At 52.1% G+C, this 18,695-nt stretch overlaps 1 protein-coding gene across 1 annotated transcript in view; it reads left to right on the forward strand.

Moving 5' to 3' along the window:
• Positions 1–4,315: 4,315 nt before the first annotated feature.
• ALX4 (ALX homeobox 4) overlaps positions 4,316–18,695 on the forward strand; it is a gene marked incomplete at both ends in the record, with an annotated part of 40,367 nt that continues 25,987 nt past the window's right edge. The window contains one exon of the mRNA XM_080619145.1: positions 4,316–4,715. Within this exon, the coding sequence (XP_080475271.1) occupies positions 4,316–4,715 (400 nt within the window). The remainder of the gene's footprint in view (positions 4,716–18,695) is intronic.

Raw genomic sequence — 18,695 nt, forward strand, 5'->3', positions numbered from 1 at the left:
TCGGTGAAGCGAGGGAACCTCGGAGGACGTGGGGATAAGAGCTTTGTCTGCACACCGGCCCGACTCCGAGCCTGCTCCTTTACATTGCCCAAGGAGAGGAGCGGGTCAGCTCCAGTTCTCTGCAAGCCCATTCGTGACACGAGGAGCGTGGTTATGTATATATTGCATATAATGACGATATTACATATATATTGTATATACATGATCCCCAAGGAAAGGCGTCCAGGGCAGGAGAGCAAAGCGCCGGGTCCGCGGGATGAGCCACAGCACAGGTACCAGCGGCAGTGTCACAAGGCAAACTCCGTTCCCTAAATAAAGATGCAGCCTTCGCCCTGCTACGAAAAACAAACAAATAAATAATAATAAATTTAATAAAATAAGAATCTGGGGAGATCAGCACGAATATTTTTTCCTTTTTCCCCCTCTCTCCCCCCTAGCAGGGGTGTTATAAATAGGTCCTCTTCAGATCTAGCTACAAAAGCAGCTCTGAAGTGACCACACAAACCAACCCAACGGGGGAAACACGCTGGAGGCAGTTTCCAAGAGCAGGGCTCTGCCAAAAAGCCGGGAGGGAACGGTGTGAAAGATCCCCCCTCATCTCCGTTCCCCTCCCCAGTAAATGACCCCACTCCCTGAACCAAGATATTTGCTCGGAGGGAAGGGGAGGACCTGGGGTGCTGGACCCGCCGCCCCTCTGTGCCTCTTCGCAGCCACCCCGCAGGTGTGCGGGGACCAGCGGGCGCCTCTGCCTTATCCCGGGATGTGACACAAGCGTCAGTGTTTCAACCGCACAGGAATAAAGAGGGAGGGGGGAGTTCTTGCAGAGATCGAGGTGCAGGATGCACCCGTTATCGCCAGCGCCTCGCACCGCGTCCTCACCGGAGAGCGGTGCCCGCTCCTGTCCCGGGGGAAAGGGAAACAAGGCAGGCAGGGCTGTTCTGGACTGCTCCCTTCTCCAGGGGGTATTCCGGAGCTGGAGACCCGGGCCATTCCCGCAGCAGGGACTCGCTGGGTGGGAGCTGCCGTCCCTAAACACGGGACCGGCTGGGTCACACCTGGGCTCCTGCGGCTCCGTATGGGAAGGGACCCTCGGGGGTGAGTCCTTCCCAAACCAGCAGCGACCGGACCTGGAAAGCAGTCTCGCTATAAAGCACACGCACACTGAACTGGCAACGGGGTGCTGCGGAGCGCAGACCTTTCGGCCGCTCTTTTTCCCCTTCCCTTATGGCCGCATTTGAGGCAGGTTTGGGGTCACTCGGAGCTCGTGTTTCAAGAGGTGCGTGTCCCTTCCGACCCCTGCTCTGCCGATCCGCGCTCCCGCAAACGAGGGTGTTCCTCTCTCCCCGGAGGTGCGGCGGGACAGAGCGGCCAGAGCCCCATCGCCGGCCGCGGCAGCGTCGGGACACGCAGCCTCATCGCCTCGTTGAATGGGGAGGGCGCTTCAGGCTCCGTCCGCTTTTATGTTCACGAAGCTCCGCTCCCAGCTAACGGGGGCTGGGGGATGCCCCATCAAGCTTGCTGAGAGGACTTCATACAAAACCCAACCCATCCATAACGAAAACCGCCAGGAAATGCGCTTTCCCCCTTATCCCCCCCTCCAGATCGCCAGGTATTTGCGAGCACCCTTTCCCCCGGCAACGATTCCCGAATTAACCTCCCGCTTCCAGGGACACAAATTGGCCATTAGAGAGAGGGGTTTATTGCGGTCCTTTCCGCGGGGCTGCGGATTAGTTCTGATTGGGAACTAATGGACTTTTCGTTACAGTTTAATGCCGGGAGGGGCTGGCGGAGCGCTGCGGCCGAGGCAGACCGGGGCAGCCCTTCTTCGGCTCGGCCAAGTCGGAGCGACCCGGCGAGCCCCGGCTCCTCGGAAAGGAAAAAAGATCTCTCTATATAAATAATAATAAATAATAATGAATATAATAATGTTCATCTAAAAAATCATCTCTTGCCCGATCCAGGAATCTCCCCCTTCAACTTTTATTCTCGCTGTGATTTAACGTTGCCGAAAAGAACTCCCGAGGCCGAGTATAACGCCCCAGCATTGAGGACTACCCTCACATCGTTTCTTTCGAGTTTCTTCTTCGTTCGCCAGGGTAATGGCTGAGGAAATAACTGGCTGGAAAAGCCGTATTTAACGTGGTTACCCCCTCCACGCACAAATGCTTTCCCCATCAGAGCGGCTGCGAGCAGAGCCGGGAATGCGGGAACCGGGGATGCAGGAGCCGGGAATGCGGAAGCCGGAGATGCGGGACCCGGTGCTGCCCCGCGGAGGAGCCGCTCCGGGCTCCGGGTACCAGCAGCGCCCGGTCTGCCCCTGGCCGCCCCGAAGTTGGTGTTTAGAAAGACTCCTATGCGTTGGGTTTGCTTTTTATTAAGTCGTGGACAAGCGAGAGAGAGGGGGCTGCGGTGGGGTGGGGGAGTTTGGGAGGGGAGAGAGAAACCACGGGGAAAGTATTAAGCAAGGTAATAAAGAGAATAAGGAAGGCAAATCCGCTGAAAGCTTTCTTGGACCAGAAAGCTGAGTGAGCCCAGCGCTGCTCGGAGGGAGACTCGCAAAACGGTTTGAAATCTAGTAAATTAATCCGTCTCTGGCTGTTTTTAACGACGACCTCGCTTAGAAATCCCTTCTGCATCTGGGGGGCAAGGAGCAGGGGGGTTTGTTCTTGTCAGATCCGAGCTAATGGAAACAGCGGTGCTGGTCTTGCTCCTGAGGGCAAAACTCGGGGGGGCTGTGGCTGCCACGGCACCCCCGAGCCTTGGCCACCGAGCCGCATCCCGCTCCCCCCCGCATCCAGATACGCACGCACAGATGAAAGCCACGAGTCTCCCCCTCTCTGCACGGGTGGGGGGAGAAGGGAGGACAAGCTGCCCGGGCCCCGGGAGGACCCCTTTGGGAGCCCAGAGCCGCCGCCGGTGCCCCGCTCCCTGCCCGCAGGCGGCTCCACCGCGGCCCTCGATCCCGCAGGGGTTAAGGGCCTTCCCTTCTTCACTTTCCTTTCTTTTTCGCTTTTTCCTTTTCTTTCTTTTTTTATCTTATTTTCTTTTTATTTTTCCTTATTTTTTTTTCCCTTTGACTGAAGGACTGTGGATATAGTTTGCGTAATATCTTTATTACTGAAAACTTCAAGGTAAGCGAGCAATAGAAACCAGATGTGGGGATGGGAGGCAGGCAGGGTAAGAGTAAGTGTAAGGGGTAGCATGAGTTAACCGAGGGAGGAGGGGAATCAGGTTGAATGGCGGGATGGGGTGGGGGGTGACGGAAGGTGAGCATTGATTTATTTTTAAGCCCTTTTTTGGGTTGCAATTGACCCCTCCAAACCAAAAAGGGCTCCTGCCATCCTCTGTCCCTTTGCAAGTTCACCCTCGGCAGTCCCCGAAGGTCCAATTCTGTGTGCTTGCGACCCTGTTAAAATCCCTCTCCCTGCCGCCCTCCCGTTTCGGTCCAGTTGTTTTACACCTGGAGAGAGCACGTTTGTCGAGGTAAATAAATAATGACGGTCATAAACGTGCGGCGGGAGGCCGGGGGGTTGCTTCTGCCTGGGGATGTGCTGGGCGAGCGCGGCACTGCCGTGTCAAGGAGATTCGCCGGTCCCGAAGGGGTTAACGGGGGGGGTTGGGGCAACTTAAAGGCATTTAGTGCGGGGGAAATCCGTATTGCCTTTAATAAGGAGGAGGGGGCCGCGGGGGTCGTAAGGAGCAGAATGCGTGTGACCCGACCATTAAATCGTTCCCGGTGCTTCCCCCGCGTCTGTCCCTCCGCAGCGTTCACGTTGTCCGTTTGATTTGCTATCTTTTTAATCAGAAAACCTTTCTTTTGCTACTTTTTAAATGCAAAAGATGTGACCTTCACACACCACCCCCCTTGCTCCCACACCCTCCATACACACACAGCCCCCTTTCCTGGGCCCCCTCCCCTCCACTGTCATCATCTACATATTAATTGGGGGAGAGGTCTCTCCTCTCTCTTTTTTCCCCCCCTTTTCTCTTTTTTTTTGCCTCCTATGTGTGTGTGGGGGAAGCGCGGAGAAGAGCCTCTTTGGAGCGTAGATAGATTGGAGGGAGAGACGGAGGGCAAGTGTGTGTGTGCGCGAGAGAGAGAGAGGGAGGGAGGGAGGGAAAGAAAAAGACCCCTTTTACTGTGCGAGATCTTAAGGGGGTTTGGAGATCTGGTCAGCTTTCAAGAACATCTGAATCCTCTTAGAGCTCCCTGGCCCAGCTGTGAGTGTGTGTCTATGCGAGAGGGGGAGAGAAAGAGAGGTTCCTGGTGCCCCTCCAAGCGCATTAAGGACACTCGGGCCTTTTAATTTTAGGAATGAATGCTGATACTTGTGTTTCTTATTGTGATCCGGCTGCCATGGATTCCTACTACAACGCAGCCTCCCAGGGCACAGAAGGCTCCTCGCCTTTTAGGGCATTTCAAGCAAGTGACAAGTTCAGCCCTACTTTCCTGGCCAGCAAAGGACAAGGCTTTGGTGACAGCAGCTCTAAGTGCCGGAGCCGCTACAGCCAGCAGGAATGTCAGTCCCTGGATGGCAGCGTGCAGGCTCCCGGCTCCACCGGGGCTCCGGCCTCCTTTAACAAATACCCACAACAACAGCAGCAGCCGCCGCATCTCTATATGCAGCGAGGCCCCTGCAAAACCCCCCCGGAGAACAACCTCAAGCTGCAGGAGAGCAGCGGCCACAACGGAGCTCTGCAGGTCTCCTGTTACGGTGAGTCCTTGGCTTGTGGCAAGGGGGGTTGAAGAAGAAGAGACACCCGGGGCTGGAACGGGCCTCCCGAGGGTTGGGGGGGGGGGTTGCCCGGCGGGACAAGTCCTCCCAGGGTCAAGGAGACCTTGGCCGGTGGCACCGCGCCCGCCCCGTCCCGCCGGGCCCCAGGAAGCCGCGTTCCCCTCGGGAAGCCGCGTTCCCCCCTTCCTGGCTTTGCGGAGGCTTCTTCCATGGTCATTTCTGAGCGGGGCCGATGCGCTCCCGGAAAGCGTTAGCTCTTGAGCAACGCCGGGAAACCCGCGGTAAACCGGGAGAGAAACAGAAAGAGAAAGGAAGAGCGCCGGGCTGCTCCAAGTATGTCCACAGGGATCCTCTTCCACAGGGAATGGTGCCGGAAAAGTTCACCCAAACCTTCATTTTCCATTGTAATGGCCTCTCTCAAGGTCCCGTCTCTCACTTTCTCCTCTAATTGCCACTCCCCTGATTGATTTCTGCCCGACTGCAGATAACCCACCGCATCCTCTCCGCGGGTCATTAGGGGCAATTAAGGCATTCCCTTGCGCTGGCGCTCGGCAGGGACAGCTTGGAACGGGGTCGCTTCTCATGCCGTGTCCGAGCGTGGGTTTAAAAGGCTTCTTCGGGAGGTTTCTGCTCTATAGAGGCCATTAGGATAAAATGAAACAAAAACAAAACCAAAATCCAACGTAACACCCCCCAAATAACCAGAAACAAACAAACAAACAAACAAGCCCACAACCAGCCAAACAGCACCCACCCCCCCCCCCCAGTGATTTTTCCGAAGAGAAAGTGGAAGTGAAATCTGTTCCTCTGACTCCGATTACCTCTATGGGGGCAAAGAGGGGCTGCCCCGGCCTGGATTCAGCGCATCGCCTCTGATAAAGGTGGCCGCGTCCCCTCCTCGGTGCGCCGGTCTAACGGGACCCCGTCGGGCAGGAACAGTGGAGTGGGACCGTGAGGGGCCCTCCGGGGAGACCCTAAAGCGGGCGATGGGGATGCGGGGCCCAGGACAGGCCCGCGATTCCACCTTTAGGCTCCCGCCGCCGTTTTGGGCACCCTTTGCCCTCTCTACGTTCCCTTTCCCCCGTCTCTAGATCTCAAAAGAGGCCGCGTTCGGGCGCCGTCCATCACTCCTGCGAGCAGCCGAGGTGTCTCTGGCCCCGGATGCAGGTCCACAGACCTGGTCCCCCCTTCAAGGTGACTGCCTCCCAGGGGAAGGGCGTTAAGCCGTCTCCAGGCCGCCGTGCCCGGGCACCGCAGGCAGAGCCCGGCTGCCCTGCCCGCTCCTCGCCGGGCCAGGATCGATCCCATCCCGTCAGCTCGGGCCGCGCTCTGCTCCTTCCCGCTCCCGGTGGCACAGCCCGCTTCCAGCGGGTTTTTTCCCTCCGGGCCCCGGAATAATGGGGAGCTCTGGTCAGGGCTTAGGCTGTTGTTCGCTTCCTCTTTTTCCCATCCCCATGAGCGGACAACCCCGCACCGGCTCCAAGTCCCGCTCCGCATCCTCGGAGGACTTTCAGGTCCAGCCTGGGGCCCACTGGGAAGGGCATGAAGCCCCACTGGCACCAGCTCCAGCCGGGAAAAATGGGAGCGTAGGGAAGCCCCCGGTGCCTTCCCATCCTTGCCACCCTCTCCCCGCTAACCGGCTGTCCTGGTTTTGTAGGTTGCAAGGGCCGTGGCGCCGGTTTAGCCTGCCATGACACATTACACCCCCCGATAGAGCCACACGAGTTTATCACCCTCCTTAATACCGCCGACGTGTGTCCCCCCGATTCATTTCTAAGCGGGGCTCCAGGGTTGACTTCAGTGGGCCCTCAGACCCGCTCCCATTGCGAGCCCTCTGTGATGTGGCTAGGGACGGTGGCCTCTAATAAGAGACACATGAATCCGCGAGGATAATTAATAGCAATAATAATAATGGTTAATGATTGAAAAGAAAGACTCGCTAATAGTAGCCAGACCGGGGTTTCCGCAGAGCGGCTGCAGCACCCGCAGGCTTCTCTCCGCCTTCTCCCGAATGAGCGGCTGAACTCACCGCGTCGGGCTGAAGGCGATCGGGGACATCACCGACCCCTTGTAAATACCCTCGGCATGGGGAAGGGAGCTCCGACCTCGTTCCCTGCAGCCGGTATAAACGCGGTCAAACGACATGCAGCCGGCTGCGGAGAGCTACAGAACGGGTTTTTGATGGGAAAACAGGGGAGCAAGCGTTGCCCCGCTGCTTCCCGCTGCCCACTGAGCCCCCGCCGTTATGCAGAATGGGAAGGAGCTCGACGGCAGTGGGGAATGCTGTATTCCTGGTTACCCGGAAGGGAAGCGGGAGCACTGGGGCGATTTGAAGTCCCTTAATTTAAGATCCAGCAAATCACACACCCCCCATCCCGAAAAATATAAATAGAGGAAAAGAAAAACTCCAGACCCCCCGAAGAACAACTAAACCCCGAGGCCGACCAAACAGACCCATGGCAGTGCCCGGGGATCCTGCTCCACGCAGCCTGTTCTTGGTTGTGAAGCCTCAGGCTCAGTGGGCACCCCGAAAGCCGGCAGGAAAAGATGTTCCCTCCCCCCCCCCCCCTTATTTTGTGTTTAATTTTATTCCAATTCTTTAATAAACAAGTCCTTTCGAGTTATAAAAAGCCTGTCCCTGCCATCTATTGCTCTCGGCTTCTATTTCTAGATCTAAGCCCTTCCATTGCACTGCACGGGTAAATATAGGCCGAAGAGAGCTGCGGCCGCAAACACACCGAGGACAGGAGCGGCGGTCGCCGAAGCACTTCTCCGCGTTTTCCCTGCCGTACATGCGGGGTACGGCTTATCCCGCGGGCAATTAAAGCCGAACTCTTCAATAAAAGCCTTTAGAGAAGGTTATATATCTTCTTCCCTTTGGAGGAGGAAAATCTTTGGAATGATTTATGTGCTGTAGTAATCTGACTTGCTATTCCTACTGCGTGGAGCTGAAGTAAGTTATATGTCTTGAAACATATGTGTGCATATACCCGTATACACACACACAAATATGTACATATATTGCTGTGTAGAAATACTGGCTGGCAGAAAAAGAAATCATTTGGGGAGCAAAGGCGATCGCGATGGGGAAGTTTGCTCAAAGGAAACAGGAGGAAGGAAACGGGCTTTCTCTAACGGAGGAAATTCTTTAAGTGCCGGGTTATGAAAATAACGAGACCGTTTCTTTTATTTAGCGAGCAAATAAAAAGCGCAGCCTAAAGTGCGTTATTAATAGGAGTGCAGAAAGCAACTGCCGTAGGAACCGGAGGCTCGCTGAGTGCTTCTTTAAATTGACACTTTTAATGCATTTCTCCTCCTCCTCCTCCCCCTAATGTAATGTAAACTGCAGGCACGGCAGGAACGAGCGCGCTGGCGATCCCCCCTCCGCCTCCCGTGAGACACCGCTGGCTGCCAGGCTCGGGGCTCCCGGCCGAGCAGATCCCCCCCGTTCTCGATGTTCAAGGGCTTTGCGGAGCTCTCCTTGCGTCGGGGCTCACCGGCGGCAACTGCTCCCTTGCCGCGGCTGCCCGGGATCCTTGCAGGGCTCCTCCACACCGAGTGATGCCGTGTCTCTGCACCGGGGACTGCGAGCGTTAACCCCGCTGCGCATCCCACAGTGACCGCTCCAACACCGGCCCGTCCGCGATGTGAGGTGGGCTCTGGGAGCGGGTCCCGGTCCTGCCTCCCCTTCCCTCTCCCCGCAGCTTTGGTTTCGTCTCTCGGCTCCTTCCCCAGCGCCGCCGGGGAGTGCGCGGGTTCCCTCGCACCCGTCGGGCAGAGATGGGGGATAGGGGGGATGCCGCTGCCCGGATCCCCGCGGGGTCAACGGAAGAGTGTAAAGGGGAGAAGTGTGCGGTGGGAGGCGCGAGTAGGGCCGCGGGGGAAGGGGAGGGGGACGGGCACCGTGGCGAGGAAGCGGGCGAGCGGGGCCGGCCCTTCCCGGTGCTGCGGGACCACGGCGAGGCTCGGACGCCGGCCTCCGGCGCGCTGCTGACGCCGCCCTGGCAATCGCCCTCTCTTTTCCACAATAGGGCCACCAGATCTGCCATTCAAGGGCTCCGGCACCCTCCCAGGGAGGGGAGGGAGCTCTCGCCAGGAGTTTGGCTAAGCCTCTGTTTGAGCAGACACTCGGAGGTGCGGGATCTCCTCCGCGGAAAACCTGCGGGATTTCCTCAGGGAGCAGGACGCGAAGGTAGGGCTCACGCCTCTTCCCCTGGCTGCGCAGGAAGATTTGGGTCTCGGCTCTCTTAGAATCATTCCCAAAGATGTTTTTGCGCTTCCCTAGACTTGGACGGTAGATCTGGCTGGAGGCTCTTCTAGGATTCCTGACCCGAGCTGTTTATAACACTCATGTGTCAAAGAACCGGGAGCCTCCCTCCCCCTGTATTCCTGCCGCTCCCTCTTTGCAGGAAGGTTTCTTTTCGCACTAGAGCTGTTTATTTTCGACTTGTCCCGCTGCTGATTGGGATTAACTCCTCTTTAGCCCCACGCTTCTGCAGCGCACGCTTGCAACCCCCAACAGGACGTTACCAGCAAGGAGAAGGGAGCGGAAAGAGGGAGAAAGAGTCTTAAACCTTTTACTAGTCTGAATTGTTTTGAAAGCAACAGAGTGCGATGCAGACGAGAAAAATACTGATGGGGAAAGAGATTTGGAGATGCTTACTTGCGTCTTTTCCTAAGGGTTCGGTGTAGGAGTCCTATTAACAATATACGCTGATGCCAGATAGGGCAAATGAGCTCTATGTGTGTTATCTGGAGCTGCAGGCTGTTTATTTTGCGCAGCCTTTTGAGTGTACGTTCAGTGTGGTTGCATGACTAACTGGCTGGAGTGATTCACTGGCTGCTTTATGGGTGACTGCTCAAAACAAGTTGTGAATCAAAAGAGATTTCTTTGGCTGTGGTTTCTAACCTCCCAAGTTAAATGCACTCAGGGTTTAAGGGGAGCTAATGTGCAGGCTTCAATCCCTCAGATCTTGAAGATTTATTCCTTTTCCAAGCCCTGCGTTCAAAGCGGTGATGAGTTTCCCTTGTAAGAGAGAGGTGGTGTCTGGGAGGCTCACAGCCAAGGTCTGCTGCTGAGGGACATCTCCAGCCACAGCCCCATCCATTCCGTCACCCTAGTTCCCAGCTCTTTAGCTAGTTTTGCTCCCTAGAGTCCTTAAGCTGCTTTATCATCTTGTTCAGGGCATTGGGTAGCTGTAGCAATTCTCATGCAAGAAGGGCGATGCGTCCTGCAGCAGTAAGAGACTTCTCTTCCCATTCTGCAGTCAGAAAAGCTGAAATTCAGACTAGTGGCCTGTGCAAAGTGAAGCTGTCGCTGCTCCATAGCATCAGCGTGACCTACCCAGAGCTATGGCTCCAGGAAAAGGAAGCCCTTAGCGGCTGGGGAAGGAGCCCAGTGCCAGAGTTGGAAAACTCATGGAGTAGGGGCCCTGTGTGTGATTTGGAATGGGGCTGAACTCACATTGCCTGAGAGCCAGGTCCTTATTCGGTGCAAGAAGCTGGAGCAATTGGTTTGTTCTTGTACGCTTGGGTCACTGCTTTTCAGAAAAGGCTGAGAAATCCCTGCCCCTAAAGTCCCATGTTTCTGAGATATTCCTCCTACACATTTGGAGGAAACCCCAAATTCCATCTCCATTGTTAATCAGCTTGGAAAGCATGGGTCTAATGTCTTCATGTAGATACATTTTCAAAAGGAAAAGAGAAATAGATTAGGAGAAGCCTGAGCAGTAGCGCAGCTAATACAGGACCCCTGTGACTTGAGAAATGTTTAGTAAGAGATGGATGGGAACGTTTCATATGACTAAAGCATTAGAGTGATTTACCATAGTTACATGTCTCTCAGCTGCCTCAACTTGTAAATGAAAGTTCATAAGTAAAGGAGGAAAGCTGCTTACCTATATTAAATAAATGACCTCCACTTTGTTTTCTGTGCAAGTTCAGGTGAATCAACATTATTACACACACTGGTGAATCTGCTTTTCATTCGTGCTTGCAAATCATCTTCCTATTTGGAGTGTCACATAAGTAGACGTGATGTGAAAGAGCAATTGTGATCAGTGCAGTACCTCTAGCACCACTTTTTGATCAGAAAGATGGGTCAGTGAGGAACAGGGGAGAAGGATTGTCCTGGTTTCAGAGTGAGCAAGCGACTGTGTGGTACTTAGTTGCTGGCTGAGGTTAAACAACGATAAGGGTGGAGGGAAGAAGGAAGGGAGATGAATGAGAAGAGGCAGGGGAAGAAAAGGAGGTATCTTGGATGGGTGATAAGCAGCGGCAAACTCAGCACTATTATGGAAGGCGGTCTGCAACTGATTTTATGGGCTATGTAAGTATGAATCCACCAGCATCATATTTTTTATCTCTGATGAGAATAGCTGTGATTCAACATTTAGTAGCTGCTATCTTTAGGTCCCAGCGGGATTTAGCCATGACAAGCTGGTATGTCATGAGCTATGGTCACTCCTTATCTGCACAGATCAAAGGCCATTGCATTGCCTAACTCAGCAGTTAAATGCCTATTTACCTCTGATACTTTATTTTCTTAGTGAAGATGCAGTTTAAGGGTTTATCCTGTTGTGGTTAATGTTTGCTGGAAACGGATGGTTGAATCAGTACTAGCTCTAAATATATTCTCTATTATCAATAGCTCTGTTCATTAGCTGTAAGGCAAGTGGCTTTTCAGCTGATGATGGAGCCTGAAAGATAGATAAACTGGTTTAGTCCCTGGTAGACATGCTGCATGCTGAGGCTGGGTGAAAACTCTACAAGGTTTACGAGGACAGCAACCACCTTTATCCAGTAGAACTCTGAAAACACCACAGAACCAAAGGGAGCAGTCCACAGAATGTCAAGGCCCATCAGAGAAATGTTATCAATGGGAAACGAGGAACCTGAGGAAAAGATGGAGCAAATACTTGGGGCAGGCTTCTGGCTGGGGGAAATAAAGGAAACTTGTAATGGCTCAAAATAACTCTTATCCAGCTACTGTTGTGTTTAGGGAAATGGTGTGCAAGCACCCTGCATAAAATAAATCAGGTCTCCTCAGTTCCTCCGTGTAGTGGAAGCTGCCTCCTTGGGATTTGGGATGGCTTCAGTCAGGAGTAGTAACAGTGCTGCAGTCTCCAAAGAGATAAACAGGGAACTGTATTCATTCTTTTGATGCAAGAGGGATCAGATAACAGAGGTGCTTGTTATCTGCATCCAGCCTATTTGAGAGCAGTGGAAAGCGAAAGGAATTAATACCAGAATCAAAGCAAAGCAAAGCAAAACAAAACAAAACTGTAAATTGTGCACAGGGAGAGGGCAATGTTGGGAATTCTCCCAGAAAGGGCCAAAACCTATCGAAGAATGACTCTGTGCTGAGATAGTGCCCAGAGAGAAGGCTGAGCTGCAAGACCCCAACCCTGTGAGGTGCTGGGAAATATGTGTGACACCAGCCAGAAGATGCTTCACAACACAGGGGAAAAAGGAAAATGCTATTCAGCCTGAAACTTAATAGGAAGCCTGAGCCACAGCAAAGGTTGTGGAAGAATAGAAAATCATCTCAGAGAATAGAAAACCGTCTCAAAGAATAGAAAACCATCTCAAAAGGGAAACCAAAGGCTCACCAGGGTACCAGCCTGCTGGGCCTGGAGCTGGTCTCAGGCTGTTGGGTCTGCCAGGCAGGGTTTGGGTTGCCTGTAGGACTGGCCATTCCCAGCATGTGTGCTCTGGAATGCAAGCACAGGGAGGCCCCACAGCATCAGGTTTTTCCAGCCTTAGCGATGCCACTAAAGAAAGGACCCCATGGGAGGCTGATGTATATCCATTCCCACCGCATGGCTGGCTGGAAAAAGGAGTTGGATGGAGCCTTGTTCTGCAGTGCTTGTTCAGAGAAGAGCCTGAGGCCAAATGCTGGGGCAGGATTCACTCTGTAGCCTGGACCATGGTGCTGGTCTCTAGTTCAGGAGGCTGCAAGATCTTCTGGAGCACAGTGTGGTTCTTTTCCAGCCTTTCCTGGGATGCTGCATGCCCAGACCTCATCCTGGAACGGAGTCAGGAACACAGCTGTGGCAAGGACCCATACCTGAGAGCTGAGAAGCACTGCATCATAGACATAGCCAGGCTTATCAAGATTTGGTCTGAACCTTCGTAAGCAGATTGGAGCCAGATATCAGCCTGAGCTAGACAGGACACAGCCAAATGCTAGAAGGCAAGAGGAAGAAGAGACCCACCTAAATTGGCAGAGGACCTGCAGACACTTTGTATTCCTCATGTCTCCAGATGCCAGTGAGGACTTCCAAGATAAATAGCCGATGGACCAATTGCTAGACACATAGGCATATTGTGCAGAAGGCCAGGAACACTCCATGGAGCTGCGGGATTTATGGCAGAGCTTAAATATTGCATTTCAGCCCTTGAACGGGAGTCAGAAAGCTGCTACTGGAAGAAGGGAGCTGGTTGCTTTATATAGCTATAAGATCTTTTGCTAGAGAGAAGAGTATTTCCATCCAGTTCATACCACTTCTAAGCTATTAGAAAAAAGGACTTATGCAGGATAGAAAGCAATGGGGGATTGGCTACAACATCAAACATGCGTGCAGTGGCTCAGTTTAAGTGTGAGGAAATATCCACAGAGAGGGTTGTTATAAATACATGGCTATTCAGGACAGAGCCTCATAAAAATCCACTGAAAGGCCCAAACTTAACTCAGGAAACAGGGGGACCTGAAGCTGCACATGCAAAGCTGGGTGATGCTGCTTTCGAGTTAAAGCTGTAACAAGGCTTTGTGGTGCCCAGGGTTGGATATTAAGTTGGTGTTCAGAGAACCCCACTCTTCCCTTGTAGCCTTTAATTAGTTTGCTTTTGGGAAGGGCTGGTTGTGCTGTAAATCCCCTTTTCCATGGCTTTGGTGGCAAATATTGCAGTTCTTGGTTTAATGACATATTTGCCTCCATTTGGCAGCGGTCCACTTCAGAGGGAGGGCTACAGGGGAAGCCAAGCAACAAGAGAAGGGATTATCACCTGTGTAATTTACAGGCATCACAGATGCTCATTCAGGTACTGCAGCTGGTAATTGAAAGTAGGCAGAGAGGGAGATGATGGGACAATCCAAAATGGAGGGACGGCAAGGAGTGGGGAAAGCATCCATGCAGGAGACCAGACCACTGGGATCCAGGAAAATGCTCAGCATAGCCAAGGTGGGGGATGAACTAATCCTCATCATGTGCATTACTGTGGTTGGGGACCTGGTCAGTGAGTACCAAGGCTTTCAGCCTGGGGGTGTTTTCCTTTAAAGACATGGCTCATGTGAAAGCAAGAGGTTTGGGCAATCTGCCTGCGGTGCCTGCCTCCCTGGGCAGGCCCCTGAGCTGTCTCTTTGAGCTTGTAGCCAGTTCTTGGACCTCCTTTGTTGTCCTGGTTAGAAAAAGAGGCCAGCAAGAGCTTCACTGTGCAATACATGAATCAAAGGGTGCTTGCGCCTTGCCATTAATAGATAATATCTGGGATGTGCCTTGCTAGGTTCATTTTACTTTCCACAGCGGATATCGGGAGGTGAAAATGGCTTTCGTGTTAGTACACGTCCATAGAGAACTATAGTGTGGGTCTTCCATCACATGCTGAAGGCAGCCCTCACTTAAAATACCAACACAGCAGGTACTGCATGACTAGCCACAAGTCCCTGCATTATAGATGAGGCATATGGTGTCTTATTTAAGTGTCTTTTGGGGGGAAGACACCTTCTTCTTGCAATACAGCAAGAAACAATTGAGACTGCATCCTTGAACAGGAGGACTGCAGAAAGGACTGCATCCTTTCTTTCACAGTCTGCAGGAATGAAAACTACATCCCGCAGATGTAGGTTTGTGAAAGCAGAGTTCAAGGAGCTAAAAGTGTCACTCAAAAAGGCGCCTGGCATTGAAAGAAGGTGTGATTGAAAACCACCCTCATTTGGCAGCCACTTTGAGTATGGATTCTCTTCAGAGTAACAGGGTAAAAGCTCTCTGGTCATGGTGGGAAATCTTGGCATTTAGAGATGAAATGTTGTATAGGAGAAGGGGAAATAAAACAGTGGGTGATGAGTATTCATGAGAGCTTAATGAGCATACCCATAACGCTCAAAAAGGAGCTTCTGAGGTTTCATTCTGCTGTCAAAACCATTGGCCGTCTTGAGGTTGTAAAACCTTAAGTCAAGCCAAGCAAGAACTGGTTTTGAGGAAAATGCAGACAGACAATGGAAAATCACTACAGGAAATGTGCTGCATTTCTTGCATGTGTTCTGTTTCAAAAGTGGGTCCCCAAAGATTGGGAGAAGCCCTACTGAGCAGTGTCTCCTGGGGACCTTATTGCAATTCACTGCTGTTGATGTTGTTGGGCCTTTGCCTGAGATGGAATCTGCCAGACAATATTTGCTGGTAGCTATGGATTTCTGTAGAAAATGACCTGAAGTTTACCCAAAAAGGAGCCAAGAGGCTGTGATTGCAACCAGGCTTCTAAGGGATGAATTTTTCACCATATTTGGGGACCTAGACATGAAGAGTGTGCAACAAGACAGCGGCCAAAGTATTTCGGCAGGTTTGTCAGATGCTGGTAAACGCAATAGGAGGTACTACCAAATGTCTTATGGATGGTGGAGAGGGGAGGACGCATTGAGGCAACTGTATGACACTTGGCCTAGATGCCCCCATTTACATTGCCTGGTGCTGCTCCTCAACGTGCCTGCCTGCCCCATGTCAGCATCTCAGAGACCTTGGTGTGTCTTGCACCAGAAACCAACTGAATTACCCCAGATCATAGAACTATAGAATAGTTAGGGTTGGAAAGGACCTTAAGATCATCCAGTTCCAACCCCCTGCCATGGGCAGGGACACCTCACACTAAACCATGGCACCCAAGGCCTCATCCAACCTGGCCTTGAACACCGCCAGGGATGGAGCATTCACAACTTCCCTGGGCAACCCATTCCAGTGCCCCACCACCCTCACAGTAAAGAACTTCTTCCTTAGATCCAATCTAAACTTCCCATTTCATTAACAGTATCATTTACAAGAGAAGGACAAAAGGACCAGGACTAACCCAGCCAGGAAACAGCATAATCCTTGCAATAGATCCATAAATTTGGGCCGTTTGGTATGGACTGGTCTGGCCAATCTGGAGTCTACAAAAATTAGGTGGAATGGTTAGGGTTTTTCTAGAGAAAAACAAGTGAGAGCATTGCCTCCCATTGCAGGCTTATGTTTGGGAACCTGGCTGAGCACATATCCCATGGAGGTGGAGAGATTAGGAGCTCAAAGCAGATAAACCATGGTGTGTGGCAGTGACCATGGATGTGCATTAACACGTAAAGGGCCAGTGGGTCCTGGCCCAGGAGGAGTTATGAGGGAAACTGAGTGGGTCCCGAAGGCCAAGAATATGGCCGTGGTTGTCGAATCTGACAGAAATTAGTTCCCTCCTGGGAAAAATAGAGAATGGCCTGGTTTAACCCATAGATTTCATTAAACCCAAACCCCTGCTGAGAACTCCACCTCAGGGGGTCAAAAGGAAAGGGAACAGCAGCTGGAAGCCTGCAGTAGCATCCCAGTGGGAGCAGAATCAGTCCAAGCTGGCTCTATGAAAATGGCCTGATAGGAAACGCAATTTGAGTATGTAAATAGCTAAATCAGTTGCTTTGATCTTCCACCTATGTCTGGGATGAAGCAGGTCCATGGGGCTGGCAGGAGGCTGAGCAAGGGATGGTTTTGCCTGTTGGTGGTGGGTAAAGCAGTTCCCTTTTGCTCAGCCCTGTGCCAGAAGTACTGACACAGCCATGTGAGCATGGGCAAACTGATGAAACCAGCAGATTAAAGCACCTTAGATTGCTTAAATCACATCCCAGAGCAGGGTAATACCCAGAGCAATGGGTAAAGCCGTCCCTGCCTATTATTTGCCCTGTTGTGTCCTGCACAAAGGGGCATTGGCCATGCCACCCCCCTTCCCCAGGCAGGTAGCTCTGCTCCACAGCTCCCTGCTCTCCTCACAGAGCTTTCTCCGGGGGGATAGACCCATTAAATAGAGAGATATTAGGAACGATTCCTTTCCCAAAGGGTGCTCAGGCATTGGAACAGGCTGCCCAGGGCAGGGCTGGAGTCACCGTCCCTGCAAGTGTTCACACACCGTATAGACGAGGCCTCATTGCCATGGGTTAGTGGTGGCCTTGGCAGTGATGGGGAATTGTTGGACTGGATGATCTTAAAGGTCTTTTCCAACCTGGTTGATTCTATAATCACAGGCTTACACACTGTCCCCAGCTGGTAATAATCTATACAGCTTCTTACTGCGGCATCTCAACATCAGTCTGTCTATTGACAGGAGACGGGGCACCAGAGTTTTGTGTTTATGTCAGATCATGATGTTGACAAAGTTACCCCCACACATCACCCATCCCTCTCAGCTAGGAGTTATTTCACAGAGGAGTTGCTTACAGGAGAAGGTTATTTGGACTTGATGATCTTAAAGGTCTTTTCCAACCTAGCTGGTTCTATGATTCTATGATTTAGTCCAATATGTATTACAGTTTGAAGCAAATTGGACTGTATAGCAGTCGTGCTATCCCTGTTTGCTACCCTCAGGTTCATCAGCTGCAGGAGGTGTCAGTGAGAAAGAAGGGTGTGATTTAAGCCAATTCTGTTTCCCAAAGCATATTTGCTTTGGAAAACAGAGAAACTGAGCTACAAATAGAGAGTCCCTAACTCCAGGCAAGACCCTTGGTACCAGCAGGCACAGCACAAGGGCTATTTGACCCGTTCTTTGGGAGGGAGAGCTTCCACAGCTTGCTCTAGCACTAAAACCTTGGCCCTAAACCCTGGCTTGTTGGAAGCTACAGCCTCATAACTGTGTTCACTAAAGGAGTTTTGCAGTTTGGAGCCCCATTATTTATGTGCGACTGTATATCTTCTCCTGAGAGCCTTCTGAACAGAGCGGATTGCAGCAGAAATCACACATTCCCACACAGGCATGTTTGCCTCTCATGAAGTCTGCAAAAACATGACCCAAATGTATGGTGAGATAGTAAATCTGAGAAGACAGTGTGCGGGAAGCCTAGTCTGAGACAAGGAGGAAGGAGAAAGCAACCCGTTGCAGCCCGTCTGCAAGCTTTCCTTGCAGATGCTCTGAGCCCAAGACCTGGGAATGCTTTGGGAAGCAGAGGCCTAGTGGCCCCACTGATGCCAAGAGTCTTCAGACATTGGAAACTGAAGTTTTTATCTGTTCTTCCCAAATTTCATTCTTCCCAGACAAGCTTATTTTTTAAGAGTAGAGAAAGATGGAAAGCTTGAAAAGGGATCTTGCTTACTAGGAAACTCTGAAATAGTATGTACTGTTCAGATCAGTGCTTTGACATGTATTGATTCATATATTCATAGCATGATTTGGATTGGAAAGGATCTTAAGCTCTTCCAGTTCCAACCCCCTGCCATGGGCACGGGCAACTTCCACTAGAGCAGCTTGCTCCAAGCCCCTGTGTCCAACCTGGCCTTGAACACTGCCAGGGATGGGGCAGCCACAGCTTCTCTGGGCACCCTGTGCCAGCGCCTCAGCACCCTCACAGTAAAGAACTTGTTCCTTATATCCAACCTGAACTTCCCTTGTTTCAGTTTGAACCCATCACCCCTTGTCCTATCGCTACAGTCGCTAATGAAGAGCCCCTCTCGAGCATCCTTGTAGTCCCCTTCAGATACTGGAAGGCTGCTCTGAGGTCTCCACGGAGCCTTCTCTTCTCCAGGCTGAACAGCCCCAACTTTCTCAGCCTGTCTTTGTATGGGAGCGATTCCAGCCCATGTTTTATGACTCTGTATTTTATTCTCCTCTCCAGGCCATCCTGCCTGCAGTCACTTCCCATGTGCTGTTGAGGCCTCCTACTGCTTCCCACCCTGATAGAAAAGGTGACTTAAACACTGAAGCTCTGGCTGTGGCACTGGTGTAAGGATGGCATCTTCTTTA

This window comes from Psittacula echo (assembly GCF_963264785.1).
Source record: "Psittacula echo genome assembly, chromosome: 5".
Lineage (NCBI taxonomy): Eukaryota > Metazoa > Chordata > Aves > Psittaciformes > Psittacidae > Psittacula > Psittacula echo.